This window comes from Eucyclogobius newberryi, unplaced genomic scaffold (genome assembly GCF_026437365.1).
Source record: "Eucyclogobius newberryi isolate DKJ021-1_F unplaced genomic scaffold, fEucNew1.0.hap1 SCAF_8, whole genome shotgun sequence".
NCBI classification, from domain to species: Eukaryota; Metazoa; Chordata; class Actinopteri; order Gobiiformes; family Gobiidae; genus Eucyclogobius; species Eucyclogobius newberryi.
Genome location: NW_027316500.1, coordinates 20,766,564 through 20,790,434, shown reverse-complemented (window position 1 = coordinate 20,790,434; position 23,871 = coordinate 20,766,564). Strand labels below are relative to the sequence as shown.

Here is a 23,871-nt window from a genome sequence, read left to right as displayed (position 1 = left end):
CTAGGTGACATTCATTGGCCACATGTCTGTACTTTGCCGGTCCAGTGAGTTGGATGTGGCACCTAGTTTATCCAAAGACACCTCCCCACTGGAGCTGTGTGTCTGGGTTAGCGTGAAGGTGGACCTCATTTGGCCCAGTGCGAGCAATTGTCCTCTTCCCCCAATGGACGGAAATGTAATTTACTCCATTTGAGCTAATGGGGGTGTGGAAGTGCTCCAAAGTAAGGTTCCTACTGGGTTGGAAGTTAATTTGTGGCTTAAAGAGTGGCTTTGTTGCATTATTGATTCAGCTAATGGGTCAAATTAAATGTTACTATTTGTGTTCAATTTATTTATTAATAAGCTTCGACTTACCTGGCCCAGGAGCTGTTCAGAGCAGATTCAGGGTCAAGCGCACAGGTTTTTTTTCAATGTTTTCAAGCAAACGCCTCACACACATTTTTAGTCAACTTTTTATTTTTCATATGAAACAAAGCAATTTTTCCAATGTCTTTGAAGTGTGAAATGTCTTTTGTCATGAGTCTCACAGTACATTCATTTAATGTTGATCTAAAAGAAAACAGCTTTGAACTTGGCACTTAGAAAACAACCACAAAGAATTGTCACCTTTATTCATTTAGAACAAAATTTACAAACCCATTCAGTCATTTTTTTCAAACTTTTGTGTTTTTTAAACTCAACGTTTGAGAATATTCAAAATACACTTTTAATGTTGCTTCTCTCTCTCTTTGTACTTACAAATATGTACATGAAAGTCAGACTTTGTCTGCTGACCTGTGTCATAATAAAAATCCTCTGTATTTATATTTTTCACTCATCGCGTGGCTGAGCTGAGTCTGTCAGAGTCCTGCTCAGATGGACGTGCCGTGGCTGGGCTCGCTGGCCTCGGGGATGGCCCCTCCTGGCACTGGTTGGTATGACATTGGCATGGGTGTCTTGAGGGGACTCTGCCGGAAGAGCCCCCCGTTGGGAGCCCTGTGTTTGCAGCGGATAGAGGGCATGGTGGCGCTGCTGAGGGGCAGTGGTAGGGTCCTGCCCCCGATCGCGCCCAGCGTCCGGCCTGGCCCGTGGCTGTCCTGCAGGAAGGAGGTGACTGACAGGGGCCCCCCGCGGTGAGGTGGGTAGTCCCGCACTGACAGGGCCTCCAGAGACTGACTGGGCTGCATGCTGCCAATGTCCAGAGCAGAGATCTCAATAGACTGTCCTGGGAGCTGCTTATGGGCCAGGTCATCGTCCAGCAGACTGTTGAGGCGCTGGTGCACCTGCTCCAGGTTCATCTCTTTGTCCTGAGAGGAGACGAGGTAAAGGGCAAGGGTGGGGGGCAGAAAGAATAAAAGCAAATGAGCAGCAGGGAAAGGTTGGTAAGATGAGGAGAAAGAACATAAAGATGGTTAGACATTTGTCACTATCTGCTGCATCATTATTGCAACAAGAAATGTTAATCTAAGTACTAGTATCTATTTCTGTTTAGCTTTAACAGTTACAAAGACAGACTCAACATTAATGCACATGGTAACAACCAGATGATGGCCAGCATCAAATATGTATATTATTGTTTATCTTAGGCTGTTTAATTTTACTTACATATGATGAAATGACACACCAAACAACTAAAACAATGAAATATTATGTTTGGATTGGTAAGAAAATATTCTTCTGTATGCCTAAGATTAAGTTTACTCAGAATTATGAGTTGTTTATGGCTATCAAACAAACCTAATGAAAGCCAGTCTAGACTATGTAACAGGTGACATTGTACACAGGGAGGAGCAGTCATAAAGAAGCCTTTTGACTGCTCCTGACCTCCACATAGAAACATGCACAGTAAACAGGAGAGACCATGGGGTGAGATGACATACAGTCATACAGGGCATGAGGTAACCCTGCCAAGTCCATGCTCCGCCTCCTGGTCCTGACACAGCCAATGAGCATCCAGCACAGAAGACCTGCGTCAAGCGCCTCATCCTAGTTTTATGTCAGTGCACTTAGACATATAAATGTTGTCTATCATGGAAAAGCTAGTGAGGCTTCAAGTGGCGTTTTCGCTCAAGTGCTCTCATAACACGCTGACAATACCACCATGACATACTATTGACATACATCCATTTCCATTTCCATTCATTTTTTGAACATGAAAATATTAAATGAATTAGACCTTGCAGCGGATTCTAGTTACATCAGTCAGTCAGAAGGTTTTTTTCAAATGCACTGATGCAATGTTGTAAAGCGCTATATATTCTGCAGCCTTATTGAACGAAATGTTTGACTTTGTTGAAAATAGAGATTTACAACTTGACTTACTGCAAAATGCAACATATTCTGGGCTTGATACATTTAAAAATTAATAATAATGTAACCCAAATACAGCGCATTTGATCATTACAATAATTATGATGGTTGTACGTGGCAGTTTTGAGAGCACAGGGACAAGAGCAGTAAGTCAGAGTACCAACAACAGCATGGATACATTTGAGTTACTGCTTTAAAAGGGGTGTGGTCTATCTGGGTGGTAGCTGTAGTAGTTTGGTACTGGTCATGCAGCTCTAGGCCTAAATAAGGCAGCATGTGCTTTGCTCACACTTTAGTTTAGGGATCCATGTCAAGCGTTGTTGTCTGGACACCCACCTAGTGAAGAGGGGCTGCCCAGTCAACAGCAGCAGGATGCACTTGGAGCTCTAAAGTGTTAAGACTTGAATGGATTAGCTAAAGAGTGCTATTGTACTACTGAAGTACTCATTGACCCAGAAGTACAATTTCGGCTTTTATATTTGTTTTTTAAGAGTGTGATTAGCATGTGTGTCCTCTCTATGAGAGAGAATCCCACTGAGTCCCTAGGAGCACCCCATCTCTCTCCCACATGAGCAGAATGATCACATGATGTCTGTGCTATGGCTCAGAGGCACACCTATTATAACTGGGTGTACTGCAGCTCGACTAAATCGGGGCTGGCGTCAGCGCCTGCTGGATCCATAAAGTAGAGTGTGGCAGTGGCATCTCTGGGCAGCACCGGGGGGCCCAGGGGGCGGGGTCTGGAGCGGGGCCTGGGCGGGGCAGGGGGAGCGGCCGTGCTGCTCTGGGTTAGGAGGCTGGGGCTCGGGCCCTGGCCGGTGGAGTCTGCGGTCACCTCTTTGGGCTGCTCTCTCCTGCAGTGGTTACTGTTCCACCACGTCTCCAGAGCAGCAACGAGCAGCGCCAGGAGCAGGCCCGCAGCCAGGATACAGAAGACCCCTGCGAAACTGTGCAGCCGTAAGGCCCGCCCCTCCGGCTGGGCGTCTGCGTGGCTCTGCAGGTCACAGCGGCCTTTCTTAGGCCACCATTTCTGTTTCAGGATGTCCAAGTCTCCCTTCTTCTGGAGCTCCAGGATCCTGCACACATAAGCATGTGATGTTACAGAGACATTCAAAAGCAAATTAAAAGAAGAGAGAATTTTTCAGATAAAAAATTCAAGACACTGTTTTAGTTGAGAGGGCTTTGACGGATTTATTTTTGTAGTCAAGGGTTTCCCACACCCTACTTAAGCCTACTACATTTGTAATTGTAATGCAGATGTTTGTGTTTTTCTTGTATTCTTGGACAATCTAATAGTGGCCCAGAAGTGTGAAGTTTATGACACAATGCCTGTTTTGTTGTTAGACTGTGGTGTTAATTTATGCCTCATTACTGAACCAGTGACAGCTAAACGCTATTAACTGCTTAAGCTGCTAAATCATAACCATAATAGCACTTTTGTGTAAATGGTATCAATATGAGCTACATGAATAATAGCTTTACTATAGAAAGCTGGAAAACCAAATGATCAAATAGTGTGGCGAGGCCATTAGTTAGAGCACAGAAGCAGACAGAGGGATGGATGATGAGGAGGAGAGGGATGACAGCCTCCAACAAACAGTGTCCAGACGCTCCATCTGTCCCATCAGACCCGTGAGCACAGTGGCACAGCGAGACTTTTTAAACCTGTAAACATGTATCAAGGTAAACAGGGGACGATGTGTCTTCTATTTTACTCTGTTTAGCCATCCACAAAACAAAAAAGATTCCTAATTTAGTTGGGTTGCTGTTCTACAAAGCCCAGGTTTGGAAAAGATTGACCAAATTCCTGAAAAGCAGAATGAAGCATGACCATAACAGGATTGAAAACATACTTTTGAGAGAAGAGGTCTCTGTAGGGGCTGCCGTGCTGAAGGGCCACGCCGTAGCCTCTCGTGCTCATGCTGTTCCCTGCGATGGTTAAAGTGCAGTCATCATCTGTCAGAGCTGCATACTCCACCACCGCCATGTCCCACAGAAACGCATAGGACTCCCGCTTTGCCTGGACACAGCAGGGACAGAAATACACTTACAGTACACTAAAGATGGCTAAAGAACAGGTAGTATAAAGATTTGCTAACACTTTGTCTGCAGACTTGCTCACACTTGGTTGTGAACGGCAAGCCACTGCATGTATGATACTTCACATTAGAAGGACAACACCATAAAGGAGAGGGAATGTGTGGCATAGCAGGGATTATATATATGTAATAGTATGTATGGCATAGCAGGGATTATATATATATATATATATATAATAGTATATATGGCATAGCAGGGATTATATAGTAGCTGGGTGAGTTACTGTACTTATCATCACATAATTGTAATGTTCGGGGTATGAGGTTGTTATCCGAAACCCTGGTGAACTTGTGGCATTGTGCAGTTGTGTAGTTCCACAGTATCACATAAAATGGTGAGAAGAGCACATACACGTGCCATGTTCATCATGTGCCACGTGTACATGCATCTGCTCAATGCTCTCTGTAACTGACATCTGACAATTCTAGCCAAACACCAAATGTCTTATTTTAGTTGCTTATTAACAAACATTGACCGTTTTCATGTTTGTAGAGGTGAGATGCATCTTCATAAAGTCTGTTTGATCAGAATATGTTGTTAATAAAATGTAATGACTTTAAATACAAAGAGAACTTCCTGGATTTGCACTTGATTACATCACAAGGTGGAATGATGTGAGATGTAAGGAGGAAGTAAACTAAAGGCACGGCTCATTTTGACCAGACATTTTAATTTAGTTTAAATTTTTAGTCAAGATTTTGTCAAATAATTATTTTTGATTGACAAAAACATCAAGATCTAAATCTAATCTGTATAAATCTACATTTTTAGTCATAGTTTTAGTCAACAAAAATGTGTTAGTCATTAATTTACTGTAGTCATTATGAATACATGTCTGTAGTTTTTGTTACCAAAAATATAAAAATATTTCGTCGACAAATATTTAGTCGACACGCTGTTGGTGTGATTCCTCATTCATCCAGGAGTGTTCCATTGTAGAAAAAGATTCAGTATCATCTGGACTTTACGTTTCGACACTCATCCAAGAGTCATTCTCAATCGAGGCTGATTAAAGGCCCATTAAAAGGACTGAGAGTAAACAAAGGGGCCAGTTTGATGATGAAAGAGGTTTAGTTTCTGTTGAAACCAACAACACCTTTTCATCAAGAGGTCCCGCCCGGTGGGTAGGATAAATATCTGATCCTCTTGATTTGCAGATTGAGAATGACTCTTGGATGAAAGTCGAAAAATATTGTTTTTGCAAAAAAAACGAGGCCGGATGACGACAACTGAATCTTTTTCCACAAAAAGTAACGCTGGACGATTCCTGGAATGTTTTTGGTGATGAAAAAAAATATATATATATATTTGCATGCCATAATCTTTATTGTCATTCTACTAATTGCTGTTTTTGTGATGTTATGTTAGTATCTACACAGTGGACAAAGCATAGTAGATAATCTTGAGTGACTCAGAGCGTGCGTGCATGTGAATGACGCCACCAGTTCAGTCCTTTGACAGTTTTAGAGCTTAATAGGCTCCCTGTGGCTGGTGGCAGCACTGCATGGGCCCATGGGTTTCAGAGAGGGGAAAGTAATGGTCAGATGATTCACATGGAGCAGCAGAATCTCAGCAGTGGGTGAGTACTTGTGAGAAGCATACAGCCCACAGTAACAGAATACTGACTCACGCCTCGTGGGACTGGACCTGCCCATGAGAGAGAGAGAGAGAGAGAGAGAGAGAGAGCAGAAAACTGCTAAAATAGACACTGCTTTTTGTGGCTGAGTAAACTTTCTAAATCTAACCATTTTGAAAAATGTTGTATATACATTTTCAAAATAAGACTAAAATCATCACTATTGCTGAATAAGTAACAGTAATTCAGTAAAAAAAACAATATAATTTGTTTAAAACCTTAAAGGAAAGAACATTTGCTTCTGATTCAAAACATAAAACAAAATTCAGGCTTTTGTTATTGGTAATACAAGTCAATGCTTTGGTGGATGTATGAAATATGTTCTTTAAGGAAAAATCTACTTAGTATTAAGAAAAATACTGTGCTTTTCCTTTGAGAGTTAGTCCCTTTGTTTCCTTTGTCTTCCTTATTATGAGAAACCTAATGTAAAACAACCCTAATGCATTTGGTCATTCATCTATGCTATGATGATTTAAGACCCCTACGAGGATTTATAACAAAAAGCACTTTGTAGCGAGCTGGTGTTGCATAAGAATAGAGTAATTTAATATAAAGGGCAGAAATTGAAATGAAAGTGGCAAATACCATATGTCATTTCCATTTACGGTACAAGAGAGGTCGAGAAATATATATTACATGATCTTTAATGCAACATCTTCAACATGAAGGCTGCCGAAACAACAGTGCAATTATCACAGGTTATTCATACAAATCTGCTAAATGTGAATTTTTGCTAAATGTGAATTTATCATACTTTTTTATTTAATATCATGTATTGTTGTTATAATGTTCCATCTTAATTGTTGCATAAACCAGCTTCAATGTTTGTCAGCGCTCATATTTGCACCATTATTAAGCCTATATACATCATTTTACTGTCACAACACTTTATACGGTAAATAATGCATTTGTACGCTGAACTTTAAATACACTTTGTGAATAAATTCCTCTGTTTAAATTTTAAAATGACAAGTTATTGTGTTTTTTAGTCAACGACAGCAGGTCTTGATCCAGTTCGGTCCATGGTTCTTTTGAAATATTTAGTTTGAATTTTTCTTTGATACAAACCAGACCCTGCATCAAACAGTGTCAGACTTGCTTCAACAGAACTTTCAAAACCAAACATCCAAAGCGCATCAACGTCCTGATTAAACAGAGGCTCTTGTGTCTGTTCACTGACCTTCTTGATGCCCTCCATGGGGCTGCTGACCGAGTTGTCATGGCCGTTGTTCTTGTTGATGATCTTCCACAGCTCGGCAAACGTGTTGTCCTGCTCCAGAGGGTTTGTACCTTTTGCCCCAAAATATTCATACACTGCCGAGTCCCTCACTGTCCCGTACATCAGGTCCGACTGCTTGGACAGGTCAGCAAAAGACCTGCAAACAACATAAAGGCAAGGCAAATATGTATATTAGTTAACAATTTATTTTAGAACACCTCATATTTGAAACATTCATAGTGCTTATATTTTCTTTTAGAATGTTTCAAAATAAAAAACACAAAACAAACAGAAACAAAAAAGACAGGAACAGAGAAAAAGAATATAGGAAAATAAGGCAGAAAAGTAAAAAGAAAAGAAAAAAAGGTTAATGGCCACACCGGTTCCAAAAAGAGTCCCATTTAGTCCAGTTTCTGTCATTTCCTTCCTTTCTTTCTTTTTGGAGTCTCCCGAAAACAATGATCTGAAAATATTTTGACAATTCAACAGAAATGAACTAAAAGGAGGCTTGTGTATCTGCCAAAGGGTAAAGGACTGCAAAATGTCCAGAAATAATTCTTCCTATCCAAGTTCTAAAGATTACAACATATGTTTGAAAAACCTGCCGTGGTGAAATGCCACTATGAAGGCTTCGAAGTGCTGCAGTTTTGAAAAGGAAATCAATTAACCCATTTCTCTTACTAAGCCAATTTAGATCAATATTGCAGCTTACAATAAAGAAAATCTAAAGTGATCAATTTATGTTTTGGGAGTGTCTGCAGAGCAGCGGCGCGCGGCCGAAACTGCCATGTTATTTTTGTGCCGGCCGCGCGCCGCGGCTCCTGAAACTGCGGTTTAGCGCCATCTTAAACCGCGCTGGGTTAAGGTTAAGGTTAAGGTTAAGGTTAAGGTTAAGGTTAAGGTTAAGGTTAGGGTTAGGGTTAGGGTTAGGGTTAGGGTTAAGGTTAAGGTTAAGGTTAAGGTTAAGGTTAGGGTTAAGGTTAAGGTTAAGGTTAAGGTTAGGGTTAAGGATAAGGTTAGGGTTAAGGTTAGGGTTAGGGTTAGGGTTAGGGTTAGGGTTAAGGTTAAGGTTAGGGTTAGGGTTAAGGTTAGGGTTAAGGTTAGGGTTAAGGTTAAGGTTAGGGTTAAGGTTAGGGTTAGGGTTAAGGATAAGGTTAGGGTTAAGGTTAAGGTTAGGGTTATGGTTAGGGTTAGGGTTAGGGTTAAGGATAAGGTTAGGGTTAGGGTTAAGGTTAAGGTTAGGGTTAGGGTTAGCCATGAGGCTATAACGGGCTATAAGGGAAATGCCGCGGTCCCTGAAACTGCGCTGCCATTTGACCGCGCCGCGGCTCTCCAGCCACGGCCTTATGTTATAGTTCAATACTGAGTAGTTAGTATAGTTCAAACTTTTTATAATAAACTGTTACATTACAAACCAAGGCAAAGGCTCAACACTGCAAACACAGCAAGACCTTTAAACATATGCCAGTCTTAGCTACTTGGGGCCCGGGCAGTGTACACTGTGGGTCACTGCTAATAGTAGAAATCCACATCTATTCAACATTATTCAGTGACTTTCATTTGGTTTTGCATATTTTGTAACATAATCCGAGTGATGGCGCCTTGGGTTAGACGGGGTTTAGAAAAGTATTGGCCTTTGATACAAAAGGTTGTCTATTATGCTTAACAATTCTGCAACCAAAGTAAAAAATAAGTATGCTATAAATTGTGTCACACTTAACTTGCAATTTTAAGAAAACACAGCTTTAGTTTAGTTATCTATATTCAAATATAAAGTGGATGTCTAACTTACAAAGCGCGGTGGTTATTATGTGCTCCATAAACTCTGGTACAACACTTCTGAAGCAATTCATTCTGGTCACGCCTCGTAGCTTATCATTTCACCGCTTCAAATTCTTGATCAAACTTCCCCTTGTTCTAGCAGCGCACCAATCCCAGCGCTCTGCTTATTGCTCTTTATCAACCAAATGAAGTGCACCTGCCGCTATGACGACCGGTGCCAACAGTGTCCCAGGAGAATAAGATGCATCCGCCGCATTACACCCATCGTCAACATCACCGCTCGAAAATCTCTGACATGTTTGTGGCTGATTGTCTTGTCTTTTCAGAAATGATGCTTTTGCTTTTGAAAAGGAGTCCGTTGTAACAAAATGGACTTGTGCAGGTGTTGCACGGGCAGCTGAGACCCCAGCTGTATTTTACACATAAAGATGATTGCCAATTTTGCACTGCAGCGTATTTGCTCAAACCCAAATGTCATTATAATTAGACTTTGCTTCCAATGTAATGTGAATGATAAGCTCGCCGTGGAGATTATGTGGTCCAGAGGAGGACGGCAGGGGTGTACGGGGATCTCTCTGTGTTTGTGTGCCGCGGATTGTCTTGTCTGCACTTTTCTAAAAAGATGGATTATTGAATGGCTTATCTGCAGGTGATAATGTCGGGCTAATTCAAGCATATAATTAAAAGTGTATAAGTGTGGAGGCGCGGCAATGTGTGCAAGAAAAGCGTGCAATGTTTATGGGGTTATGAGTTGACAATTTGTCACACAAGATTATAACCTTGTCCTTAAACAACAAAGTGACACCGCTATTTGTGCAAGGAAAAAGACTGCTAACTGATTTACAAACTGAAATCCTGATGCATATGTCTTAATATAAGTTTTGATTGCTCTTATTCATTTTTTGGCCCATAGGCTTTACCATAGAGGGCAGTTTTAACATGAAATGGGGATGAGAGAAGGGGGGACAAACCACTTAACTTTAACCACTTGACAGCACATCTTAACATAATTAATTTAACATTTAATCTATAATCATGACCACAAATGCTGTTGTTAAGAAAAGCCACGTTTCGACTGGTTCCCTGTTCCGAGTGAGTTTGCCTTTGGCTCCGGGGACACTAGGAATAACTTGGAAAGACTAAACATCTGAGATTGGCCTCAGATGTAAAAATATATAATCCGGTACAATTTAGGTTTAATTTATTAATAAAACATTGTTTGTGTTAGGGTGACGTCCGCTGCTGTCCAAAACATTTATGTTATTATTAATTGTCACATTTCAACCACACGTTAAATCTTTGTGTTTAATTCCTGAAATCTCTTCTGGGAACTTTTCTAAATGTATTTGTTAATGCTACAATGCAAAAAGTGTGTAACAGCCAAAGTTCATGCAGAAGTTCAGAGTACACAACCAGCACCAAGACATTTTAGTTCCAATAAATGACTCCCCTGAACACAGTGGACGTGTGTTAAGTTAAAAGGTTTTTCGTTTTGATGTCGTTGTGTGTGTTTGTGAAATAGAAAATGGAGGGTGTAGTCTTGGAAACAAAAACACCATCTCCTTCAAGAAACCCACATTGTCTCTGTCAGCCGTAAGTGCTATTCTTTCAAACACTAAGCCAGAAATAAAACTATTGGTCACAGTTGGTGTTTACCTGGAGAAACGAGGGAGCGAAAGGGAAACTACAACGCACCTGTCGACTGTAGTAAATGGTGTGACTAAAGTTCAGCACACGTGTATGGGAGACAGCTATGTGTGTCATTTCAAATTCCAGTCGGATGGAAGTGCAAATGTTTTCAAGGCTGGATTTTTGTGTTGACCTCGGAGGACACGCCGATGCCATTTTTTTACACAAATGCACTGGAACCAGACGCTATTGTTGAGTTTTCTCATGAAGACAATTTCACAGTGAGGTCTTAGCTTCAGAATATGTTTGCAAAGATGATACGCCAGACTTAAAATAACATAAAGGAGAATGACAAAGGTAACACATTTGGATTTTCTCTCCACTTGAGAAACTTGAAAACTTGATACTGAAGACACCCAAATTGATATCATTATCTTGTCAGTGATATCTTCATAGTCTTTCTCCGTTAGGACTTTATAACGTGGGCCTCTTTATCAAGCGTTTGGTCACACGCTCGACTGGAGAAAAAACACATTTGACTCACACATGCTTGTTGCATCCTTTTTAGCGTCTGAGTGACTATGAGAAAGAGGGATGAGGTGCGTATGATTATAAAGCTCTTTGTCTATGAGAAAGAGGGATGAGGTGCGTATGATTATAAAGCTCTTTGTCAACTCTTTGTACAGGATATCTGCTGCAATTTGTGCTCCGGGGGGACGTTTGTCTGTGATTTCAAACACTTAAAATAATCAATTTACAAAGAAAAAAGTGCCTGTGTTGTTTTGAAAGCAGCAGGAATAAAATGCTCTGAGTGAACCTGTTATATATTTGAAATGTTTGATGTTAATGTTAGGCGTTACGTATCTCTCTCTTTCACTAATATGTTTTTTTTTTCAAGAACAAAAACAATTCTGCACTAGAGTCAAAAGTTACGTTGCAATATATTTCAACATCTCAACATTATCACATTTCATCGAATTATCTTTAAAAAGAAGTTTATAAGTGATTTATCTACTTTCAGAGGTCAATAGTACAACATAATTTAATAACTGTATAAAAAGAAAATCCTCTCTAGAGGTAAATCAGACATTTATCATTTTTGTGCAGTTTTAGATTTGATTGAGAGTATTTTACAAAGCCCAGGAGTCGGTTTAAATCTGCCATTGAAGTAACTTATTAGATTAGACAGCACACAGTTGCCTCATTTTGACACTAACAGCAGCTTTTACAATTATCTGTACTGGGGCAATCAGATTTGACTTTAATACAAGAAAAAAGGTCCAGCCCCTTTCCAGATATAACCCTGGGCTCCCGTCTTTACACAATGGGAATCTTTACACAGCACAAGCAGTTTGAAGAAAAAGGTTTACAGAACAGTATCATAAAATCACATTATTCTCATTATATTTTATTTGATTGAAAAGTTGATCATTGTGCTATATTGATTCAAAAAATCCACCCAAAGACATACATTTACATTAGAAAACCCAGTTTACCTCTTCATCACACATTGCAAACAATGCCGTTAATAATAAACTACTTTTGAATGACTATTTCCCCTGCGAGTTTCCAAGAACTTTAAGTAGATTTATTAGTTGTACTATTTCCTTCTTAAGTCTTAAGTAGTTTCTAAACCTCCAGATGCGGGTGTTCTCTTGACAATGTTTCTAATTGACTCTTTTATTGGGTTGACCTTAAAGTAGCTGCGCACCAATGCTCGTCTTTGCACCTTATAATCAGCCAGGAACAGGTTTGGAGAAAGTCCAGACTAAAAAGGAATGGGAACAAGAACTCTTTGAAGGGTGGAGTGGAGCTAAAAGGCAGCCTCACTGACCTCTTAGAAGGAACTCTCAAAAGAACCCAAAAGTGCAGCAGCCTATATACTGCAATACTTCTTTTACTGGTACAATTGCAGTCTGCGAGACCAGACGACATGGGAAATTGAAGTCTATCAACTAGCTGAAATCTGGCAGCTCCTTTCCATCTCCATTGCATGAGTAGAGGTAAATAGCAGCTGAAGTAAAAGGCAGCGTAAGACTTGTGCTCCTACTTCTGGGATGCTGCTGCTTGAATCCACTTTCCAGCAGAGAGTTCCTCAGCGCTCATGAGCACACCATTGCACTACATACGGCAGAAAATACATGTGTGAAATGTTCCACACTCTGAACTAGTTTAAAATTGAATAAATCAGTGACTTATTTATATACATCTTTGTTAATGTTCATCGAAAAAAGTATAACAATTCAGCAAAATGCCAATCCTCAATCAATAAAGTATCTCGCATTGTAACTTAATATACCGTAGGCTTAATATAGAGGATTGTATGGCGAGACACTACAGGCAAAAGTGTTATTTTTAAAATGTTTTATTCAGGTTGCGCTCTCAACATAAATCTATCGCAAGGAAACAACAGCACTGTCCAATCTGCACAAGATGGTTTATCACTTCATTTATTCAACCTGCATCCATAGATTTATGTGGGACATTGAACCTTCAAAGGCTGTTTTCTCCAAATATTTTTTTCTCCCACAGACATATAAAGATCATCCCTTAAAGTAGCACTACTTTACATTGTTGTTAACACAATTCTGACGGACCCAACAAAAGGATTTGTTGATATGTAATTCTAAACCTGATATATTCAAGTTTTACTTCTTTTTTTTCAATAACTAGCTAATACAAGCACATTTTCAGAAAGTTGTCCTTAATCTGGGGGGGGAAATATTGCACACTTTGTTAAACTATTCACTTCAGTGGCAAAACAGTTCAGACTGTTTGAAGAATCTAACTTTGTGAACACAATTTTTGGGGTTAAAATATGAACAGAATCATGAGATTTCTAAACGTATCTCACCATCATCAGGACACAGACCAGAGAATGCTAACACTGTTAGACGTGTGTGTGGGGGAGTTATAGACCTAAAGGACAAGCACTCTGTTTCTGTTGGTCCATGAGTGAAGTTTATGCTGCAAATATATAATATATTACACCAATAATTTATGTGACCAAGAATCATTTTGCATCTGATATCAGAACTGTTTAGACTTTCTACCTAAACCTGTCACTGTTTTCACTACAGAAGTATTTATGTTATACTTTCTACTCCTTCTGTAGTATATAGAGTATAAAATGTATTTACAGTGTGTTTTCTGTGTCTTTGTTTCAAAAGGCCTGGATCAGATTGTGCTTTTTTTAGATGGACAGACTGTAGAAATTGCAGTGATCATTGTGTTTTGTAGTTTTGATTTGAGAGTTAAGGCTTGGAAATGGATCTACTGTAAGGTGCTGCCTATATAAGCAGACTGTTTGATCCCTGAGTAGAAAGTTCTGGAATTTGTGTCAAATTCCGGCATCAGTATTAAAGCAAATCTAGATCTAGTAAACTCAAACATAAAAACATTAAACCTAGCTCTATCCATTGTTAATATGTATATGTTAGGTGCAACTTTGTCAAAGTTTACACATAAAATGCCTTATTTATATATGAATACATTACATGATACAAAACTACATTTTCCCCTTACATTCATTTAAGTAAATATTACAGAAGACGTTTCACTTATCTCTTAATTTTTTCACCTCTCTCACAGTAATACAGCCGTGGACATACTCTGCTTTTAATTAAGGTACCTGTGAAGTCTTAAGTGTTTACTCATTGCTCAATATAATTAAATGAATTGGATTAGCTACATGACAACAACAACAACATGTTTCTTTGTCCCTTGTCATATTATTGCTTTGAACCTTACATTTGTACTGGTATTATGCAATTAACAACATAAAACTGCATGTATTTACAGCAAACACAAACTCACAAGGAGACATTTCTTGATTAGATGGAGCTGAATTTGGTAGATAAATAAATACTTCAATCAATAAATCAACCATTGCATTTGGAAAATACATTTGCGCTTTCTGATTTCTGAATTGTCTCATCATTGTCATTATTTGAGTAATTGTCAGTGCCCCTATAATTCAACAGTGCTCAGGTCTGGATTGATCTGGTGTTGCAGATGGACACAGGTGAGTGCTGCACTGTTTAACATTCGCTCCCTGTCCTGGCATGTCCACATGTGGCTATTTGTGCAGTACACAGACCCAATGCAATCAAACGCCTTTCGAGCCATTCTTTGGGGTGAAAGACAGCAAACCAAATTGGATTTACCCACAAATAACATTGGTACTGTGGACAGGCTAGTTGCTGGGCACTGGGTCACTAAATTACAGAGTGTTGGAGATGAGGGATGAACACTAATAAAGCGATGGCTATAGCTGTGGTTAGTTAGTAATATAAATAATTATTATGTGCAATATGAAAACACTGCAAGCTGAAGAAACTGTCAAATGATATAAATCAGAGATTGTGCAGCATCACTCGGGGTGAGTGAAAAAGTTTCATGTCGGCGTCGGGTGCGTTCAGGGCTAAGTATTTCCATACTATGTCCTTGATGGAAAATGAAAAACAGTATAACATTTAACTGGACTAATATGGATAGGATATTAGACATCTATTCCTTGGCATTTCATTACTAATGAATAGAGATTAAATATTCTTTATGAAGTAGTGGAAGTCAATTCATAAATCCATCCAATATTTGGTATGTATTTTTACTTGTGTTTGAGTGCTGCTTTGAGTACTGCATATATTTTATGCTCACGGTTGATTTTTCCCTCAGTATTGTGAGTCCTGGCTAAACAAACAAAAATTAGAATATTTGACTATTTACTACTCTCAAATTCTGTGTGAAATGTTTTTTTATTCTGAAGTACATGTACATGTTTGGAATGTTATATGAATAATTGTATTTAAATGTACAAATATTATTCATCATTCATTTGGTGGGGGTTCACCCCCTGTCTCCATGATGTTGTTGTTTTGCCTAACTTCATGCAGACAAGCAGGTGATGCCGCCCCACTCACAGTAAGAATGCATGTTTTTCAATAGCATAAAATAACCTGTAATTTAATAAATGCAAAACAAATACATTTTGTGACAAGTAGTTGGCGGACCCCCACCAGAAAAACTACATCGTGCACCATGGACCAGGAACCTTGACACTGTGTGACTTTAAGACGTTCTAAATTACTCTCGACTCACTCTGCAGAGCGAGGGACGGGTTCTCTGAGCAGCTCAAACTGTACCAGGGAAAAGAGCCGGATGAGGCGTGTGTCTAGCTGTGATGTAACATGTTTGTGGACATACAGAGCGTTTAAACCCCTAAAACATCATAGAAACTGTTAGAAAATCATTGGCACTGTTAACTTCAGCACTGCTTTATTTAAAGTCAGAGGCTTTGCCACAAAACCTTTCAGTTTAGAGGCATGCTTGTTAGTCCAGTTCACTCCGAGCCTCCAGCCCCTCAAAGCTGCATTCACGGTCGCCTGCAGTGGGATTTTACCACGAATGTTCTGCTTTCACGCAGCTTCAGTGCTCACGACAAATATCAAACATGTCTGAAGTCCCTGCGACCGTACAATCAGCAATTGTGTGCTCAACGTGAGCATGTAAATGCAGCTCATAATCCCTTGTAGACTGCACAACTCAGATGCATGAAATCGGCCCAGCATTTTATTTTGTTCATGAAATAAAATAAAATCTGTTTTGGTCAAAAGAGACGCCTGTGTTCTGTCTGCATCTAATTACAAAGCCTTTTAATCTCTGTGAAGCAGGAAATGCACTGTTAGCTGTTTGTCGGTGTAATCCCTCATTCGTCCAGGCGTGTTCCATAGTAGAAAAAGCTTCAGTTGTAGTCATCTGGACTCAGTTTGAAAAAATAGACGTTTCGACTCTCATCCAAGAGTCATTGTCAATAAAAGAATTTAGATCGAGAACTCCGATATTAATACTGTTCTGTGGTAAGACCCACCCATTGGGAGGAGCCTTCCTGAAGTAGAAAGAGTTGTTTGTTTCAACAGAAACTCCCCCCTTGTATCTACCGAGCTAGCCTATTCAGAATCTTAATGGGCTATTAGAAACCTCTTTGTCTTTGTGAGACCCTGGCTCACCCACCCTGAGTACCTGATTAGCATCTGAATGTCCTTTACCTTTCCAGGGGTTCAGAATCCCATTATAAATAACAGGAAGATTAAACCTTAGCCCTCCATTTCTGTTTAAAGAAGGTCTTTCTTTTTTAACAAAAATAGCTTCCTTGACTCCTCTTTCAAACCATCTTTTCTCCCTGCTTAAAACCTTCACCTCACCGTCTTCAAACGAGTGATTAGAGGCTTCAAGATGGAGATGCACGGCACTCTGTGGTCCTGAACTTGTATTTCTTCTGTGCTGATAAAGCCTCTTGTGTAGAGGCTGTTTAGTCTCACCTATGTAACGTTCTTTACAGCTTTCTTCACTGCATTGGATCGAATAAACTACATTGCTCTGTTTTTGAGTCGGCAACTTGTCCTTTGGGTGAACCAGTTTTTGTCTTAAAGTGTTTCCTGGTTTAAAATAAACAGGGACTTCGTGTTGTCTAAAAATTCTCTGCAGTTTTTCCGACAGGCCAGACACATAAACACCCTTCCTTCTCTGTTCAGTTTCCCTTTTGTCCTGCTTCTTGGTTCTCTTCACTCTGTTGAGAGCCCAAGCGGGGTAACCACAGGCTGAGAGGGCATTTCGGACATGTTTTTCCTCTTTCTTCTTGCCCTCTGAGCTGGTGGGCACACCTTGAGCTCTGTGTTGTAAGGTTCTGATCACACAGCTAGTGCTGTAGTGGGTGGTTGGAACCAAAGAGCAGATACTGGTCCGTGTGTGTAGGTTTCCTATATGTATGTTTCCTGTATGTATTATAGATTATGTCTTGGCAATTAAAGAATGATATAAGTGATCGAGCTCTATCAATGTAACAATGCTATGTTCAATGCAGTCACTTTTTACAAATTCCTTTTGCATATGTTCTGGATCATCTCCAAAGCTTTCCCGTGGCTAGAGAAATCTTACCTCACTGTTTGGTATCATACGACAGAATGACAATATGACCAAACCATTCTACACTGCAAACAAACAAACACACATCATGTGAGCTATTTTTCGGGGGGGTGAAGTCTTACCGAACTGCGTTGTCCATGCGTGACACAGTGAGATAAGCTGCCAGGTTTGCAGTGTATGAAGAACACACAATAAGAGTGAAGAGCCACCAGCTTCCCATCACAATACGCAACGCCACAGATCCAAGGATGGTGTCGCTTCCTGTTGAAAAAGACACAAATAATGACAGTATGTTCCTCGTCCAAATGGATTTCTGTGTGTTACAATAGAAACAGAAAAGGTTTATTGCCATTGCCAATGCACAGAATTCACAAACATATGAACTTTCTTTGGTGATTTGGTGCAACATAAAACAACATACCGTATTTTCCTGACTATGAGTCGCACCTTTTTTCATAGTTTTGGCCGGGGTGTGACTTATACTTACATGTATACTTATATACTTATACTCCAGAGTGACTTATATGTGATATTATTTGTTATTTTCACACTTATTTCATACTCCAGTGCAACTTATATTTTTGTTTTTTTCTTCTCTATTGTACATTTTTTGGCTGGTGCGACTTATAGTCCGGAAAATACGGTGTATAAAATCAAAAAGGGCATATATTAAAGAAAAACTAAATAAAAATACTTACTATGTTCACAAAATGTACAGTTAATACAAATCTATTACCATTCACTTCATATCCTGCTCATATCCTATCTTATTGTTCCAAAATTTGAAAGTTGCCAAAATGTGTAGGTGTGCTGCAATGTTTATGTTGATTAGCCTTATTGTTCAATAGTAAATGTTTTATTTCCTTATAATAGAGAGCCAAGAAGAGTAGAGCTTTTGAACCTGCTATCTGCCAGCTTTACTTCCAGCATGTTATTAGAGCTTTAAGGAGATTGGCAAACTCCATGACAAAGATAGACGCCAAGTGAGTCTGTTAATTTAATTACTTGTGTTGGACATGTAAAATGGATAACAATGTCTTTTGAAGCATGAAAGAGGTTTTAACTCATGTTCTTTGTCGTTTTGTGGTTGCACATTGCAAATGTTTTTTTTTCTTAATATCTTAATGTAATCCTCAGAAATTATATTGGAAATGAAAGACAAGTACATGTGTTATGAGTTTTTTCTTCTTCTCCATTTCACTTCCAAAAAAACTGTTTGTGACGTGGACGCCAAAATGTCAGATAAAATTGTAATTCTGAGGCGTAAAGCCGTAGAAATGTCACCGGATAGACTGTGGATTGTGAAATGTAATGAAAACGTATTTGTCTCAAAGTGTCACAATCTGCACAGCTGGGCCCCGGGACACTGTGGGTAAAACACTGAAGGCCCCTGACAGATACACAGCCGTCTGCCATCACTCTTTGAGATCACACATGGCTTTGACTGATTGGCTGAGGTCATTCAATGTGAATTTGTGCATTCTGAAATTTCACTAGGCTCTGAGTGCTGCAATAATTAAATATATGTGAGACAGTGTTTTCATCTTCCGAACAAATTGATTAAAGTCTCCAGTTGTATTTGCATCATGGACTTTCGTAGATGGTTTCCTATCTTCCTCGAACTCCTCAAAGAAAAAAAGGATAAACTATTCAAATGAGCAGTGATAAGAACGTTAGCATGCCTTTGGGTAGATGGTTTAATCTGCCCTGAACAATGAAACCCAGCCAAGTGTTGGTATATCATTATGAAATCAATGGGGGGATTTGGTTGCCAATTTGATTGCTCTCTGACAATAGCGTGCTATGTATGCATCACTGGTCAGATCCATATCTGAGGAAAAATACTGATCCAATACACTTGACAGAAACAAAAGTGGCCATGTTGAGAGCCAGGCCAAAAAACAAAGACAAATAGTTTTTTAAAGGCATAAAGTTTAGCTTTGGCTAGAATGCAGTGGGCGGTGGGTTCAAAAAATGTTTGGCAGTTGTGGGCCAGACTTTGATAGATGTTGTTCAGAATCTAAAATGGTTTGAAGACTTATCATTTGTCCAAACAGGGTTCATATACTGTAGATCAACATCAGATTTAAAAATAGGATGTTCCCTTCCAAAAAGACATCTGTTGGGCGGCGCCATTGCTCGAGGTGACTCACGCTGACTAGACACTGTTTCATTCATGTTTCCTGTCATTGTCATTTGCTTCATAATGGATGGGCACTGATGAGTTGGGCACCGAAGATACAGTCAAATTTCTCGGCCAAATACAAGATTCTAACAAACTAACACATTGGAAGTGTCAACTGTGCATGTAAAAACACTTAGCCACTCACCTTGCTGTACGAATGCTCCATAGACGATCCAAATGGCGCTTTGCAGAGAGGTGGACACAGAGGGCGTAGGGTGGCCTCCGGTGTTGCTCTGACAGCGCACGGCCTGGATCCTCCGCAGCAGAAAAATCATGATTCCAACCACAGGGATTGCAGCCGCGATGCACGCCCACACTGCCAGGTCGAAGGGAGCCAGCAAGGAGAAGATGTTGAGTTTATCCTCCGACTTGCGCATCAGAATGCCCACAGAGTAGTCCAGGTAGCGCTTGCTGAAGTCCACCACGCTCTCGCGCTCTGGGGTGATGGTGATGGCAGATAGGGCTAGGTCCGCCCTCTATGGAAGAAAGATGTAGGTGGGATAGGTGTAAATGTTGGCTGTGCAGAATGTCAACGGAGAGGCAAACTACTTGGACTGCGCGTGAATGTATTGACTATTAATGCACGTTTGGGCATTGAGCAGGGTACACACAAAACAATGGCCAGTTCGTTATCACTTCATGATCATTTTTACATAAAGGAAAAAGTGATCTAACTAAAGTGAACAAAACTGAGTACAAATGCCAATATTGTGTGATTTTTACCAATCATTTTCTTCGTCTACCAAACCAAATTTACATTTCTCAACAGGACAATATGGCTTTCCTCCCAGAAAATTATTTGGATTGTAAATTTGATGCTGATTCAGTTACAGAAAAGAAGAAAAAAAAAGCCGGACTCAAAACAAAGCACCAACCTTGCCAATAAGCTCCCCGATCATGCCGTTCCAGGATCCGTTTGGCAGTGCGGTCCCGTACTTTCCGTCTGCGACTTGGTAAATGTCATACTTAAATCCCAGGATCTTGGCCAGGGCGTCCAGAACATCGATGGAGAAGCCCTTGTACCTCTTGGGCTGACCCAGAATGTTCTCTGCCACCATCACAAAAGGCTCCTCCTGTCGGCGCCAAAGAACACAGAGCAAATGAGGAGAGGACAATATGTTAACGCTGTAAGGATAACGATCAGAATTATGATTGTGGGAGTTCTGTCGGTGGGGCGGCCATTATTCAAAAACCTTTGGCAAAAAAGAGCGTTGCGTCTACTTAATCAAAGCTTGGCCATTTATCAAGCTGCAACGCAATCTCCACAGGGCTCGATTGGCAACCCAGAGGAGGGACATATTCATTCATCTTAAGAACTTTAGCGTGACAATTTTATGAAGAGATTCTGAGGTAAACTCACTTAAACTCCATCTTAATAAAAGGCTTTCGGCCACAAACTGTTGACCTGTATCACATGGCGCCGCCACAACTGTGAAGGTCCATCATCACTCGCATTGCCTTTGTAAATTTCTCTTAGTCACTCATGATTCTTCTTTATGGGCGCATGAGTGTGAGGGCAGACTTGGAGTGAGAACAAAATTGTAAAGAAAGAAGTAGGCCAGCATAAATGCCTTGATTAAGTTACACTGCTGGAAAGGTGAGAATGAATATGGTGTGGAGTAAATCATGTGTGAAGAAGGGGAAAACAGATAAAGTGGGCAAGTCCGAGAGGTAGTGCGCTGAATTGATGAAGTCTGAGGGAGAGCTGCTTCGTTGTGGTGAGCGGGGACGACTTTAATGGCCTTCTGATGGCCTGGCCTTAAGAGAAAATCAGTATTCAGTGAACCGTGACTGAACTGAGATCAAGTTAAGGTGGTACTTTCTTCTAAGGGGGGTGTCTTCATATGTATGTACGTATGTTTGTGTATAATGTTTGATCTGCCATGAATCACTATCTCTCTGGGGGGAAACTACTAGGGATTAGAGCATCTATTACAATATTGGCCTTAATTAGTCTTAATTTAGTAAATATAAAAGAGGGCCTTCAGGAAGGATATGTAGAAGCATAGATTTAAAATGAGTGTGTTTTGGGTTTATTAAAGTTCAATGGCTGCAATTAAAAAACATGATAAGGCTTTAAAACTGACACAAAATAATAGATATTCACTTAACGTTAAGGTACATTTTACTGTCCCTGAAGCAAAATTTGTCCCCTGCCTTTGACCCATCCATCAGACCAGACTATTTTAACTATTCTACCTACTATGAATGTTTTTTGGTCTGTCGGGGTAAACTGGAGGAAAACCACAAACCAGAATGCGTGTGTACAATGTCTAAAACATATTTCATCATTTCAAACACCCTTACACAATTTTCTTCCAAACATTTCTATTTCAGATAATTTACAAATGTGTCAACATCTCCATAGAGATATTCTTGCTTTGCCAGGTAGTTTCACAGTATGGCATGAAACTGATCTGACATTTACTTAATTGCATGTATTTTATTGCTTTATAGCATTATCTGCTTGTCTACGTGGAGATCAATACCATAGTTGATATGGAAATTGCATTAATATGCCAAGGACACCTCCAGCCCAGTCCTTGTTATCTGGCCTACGTAATCAGAGGTTATAATGGTCCTTATAATGGAAGTGTGGCCAAGACTTGAACAATACTACCACCATGTTCATAAGTCTTCACTTCTCCAGCATTACATATCCAACCTCCTGCTGCTTATAGAATATAGAATAATAGTGAATAGGGGGGAGAGAAATAGGGTTGTGCATCCTTTATTGTATTAACCCTTCTTTATAATATAAGTTTAAATCCAACCCCTCATATCAGTGCATGGTGTTTGCTTCTCACCAGTAATGTCACAATCTTGAGCGTCACCCCCTGCATCCCACTCTCGATGCGATTCTCCTTCAGGCTTCCATTCAGACCGCGAGTCGAGTCCCACATCGCCAACTGCAGAGGGAAGACAAACAAACAGTTATTTTTACCAGTTCAAAGTTGCTGCTGTTGCTGTTGTTGTTTTGTGGCGGTTGGTATCCAAGTGTTACATTACTGCCAGACTTTATTCCAGTTGACCTTCTTCCAAGTTCTAAATGCAACATCTCCATCTTACGGACAATAACGCTTTGAAGAAATCACTTTTTTTGTTTTTTTTAAGACTGATTTCATGTATCTAAACTTAATTTAGAATATGTTGTGTTCATATTGTAATTATAATTTTTTTGTTAATTATTTTTTCCTTTTTGTCCTTTTCATCAGGATGAAAATCAGGATATTTAATCCTGATTTTCAATATTTTTTGTAAACTTATTTTATTTATTTCAAGCCAAACTCTCTCTATGGTATAATCCTACTCCACTGTGAACATATTAAGCTGTGAAACAATCTAGATCTAAGATGTGTAAAATTATAAAAAATGACAATGATAATCTTTCATTGCAGTTCAAGAATGACAAAACATGGCCACTGACACAGAATACAGAGCAGCTTGTGTGGAGGTCCAGGCCCAACCAGTTTCCAAGACAACAAGTAGCTCATTAGAATGCTATCAAGACAATACACTTCAACTTGTTCTGTGAGTATTTTCCTGTTTTGTCGGCAATCGACACGCCACTCCATCAGAGAATGTTCACAGTGAGAATGTCGGCAGTGGCGTTTGAACTTAAAGTGCCTATGACAGTTGAACTACACATTTTACTCACAGTTATGATCTTTATATTTAAAAGATCTACAGATTGTATCCCAGTCTGGCATTTTTTTTGGTTATATCATGACATCACACACATAAAAGCAGAACTTTGTGACTAAAAGGAGTCCGCTGCACACTGTCTGCATCTAATAATGAAGTACTTTATTTCTTGTCAAGCTGGACAAATAGAGCAGAAGGCAGCGAGCGCCCTGATTGGCTGTGCTCGGATGGTCCACCCCACTTTCACTTTTACTGTGTGAAAAATGCTCTTCTAAAACTGGACAGGGCTGAAATTAATGCAATAGGAACAGATTTTATGACTTCTTCCTTATCCAGTGTGAAAATCAGGAACCCGAGCTTTAAAACCAGTTTGGACTTATTTCAACAAACTTTTTTTAAAACAAAATGCAACATTAAAAAAAGTTAGTCATACATAATGTCAATTTCAAATTTTCACAATAC

At 39.7% G+C, this 23,871-nt stretch overlaps 1 protein-coding gene across 1 annotated transcript in view; it reads right to left on the bottom strand.

The window, feature by feature from the left end:
• Positions 1-435: 435 nt before the first annotated feature.
• The window catches only part of grid1a (glutamate receptor, ionotropic, delta 1a), a 380,312-nt gene continuing 356,876 nt past the window's right edge, over positions 436-23,871 (bottom strand). The window contains exons 9-16 of the mRNA XM_072436609.1: positions 22,572-22,673; positions 20,640-20,837; positions 19,910-20,240; positions 17,702-17,840; positions 7,206-7,401; positions 4,143-4,309; positions 3,125-3,365; positions 436-1,286 (exon numbers count right to left, since the gene is read on the bottom strand). Of these exons, the coding sequence (XP_072292710.1) occupies positions 852-1,286; positions 3,125-3,365; positions 4,143-4,309; positions 7,206-7,401; positions 17,702-17,840; positions 19,910-20,240; positions 20,640-20,837; positions 22,572-22,673 (1,809 nt within the window). The 3' untranslated portion in view covers positions 436-851. The remainder of the gene's footprint in view (positions 1,287-3,124; positions 3,366-4,142; positions 4,310-7,205; positions 7,402-17,701; positions 17,841-19,909; positions 20,241-20,639; positions 20,838-22,571; positions 22,674-23,871) is intronic.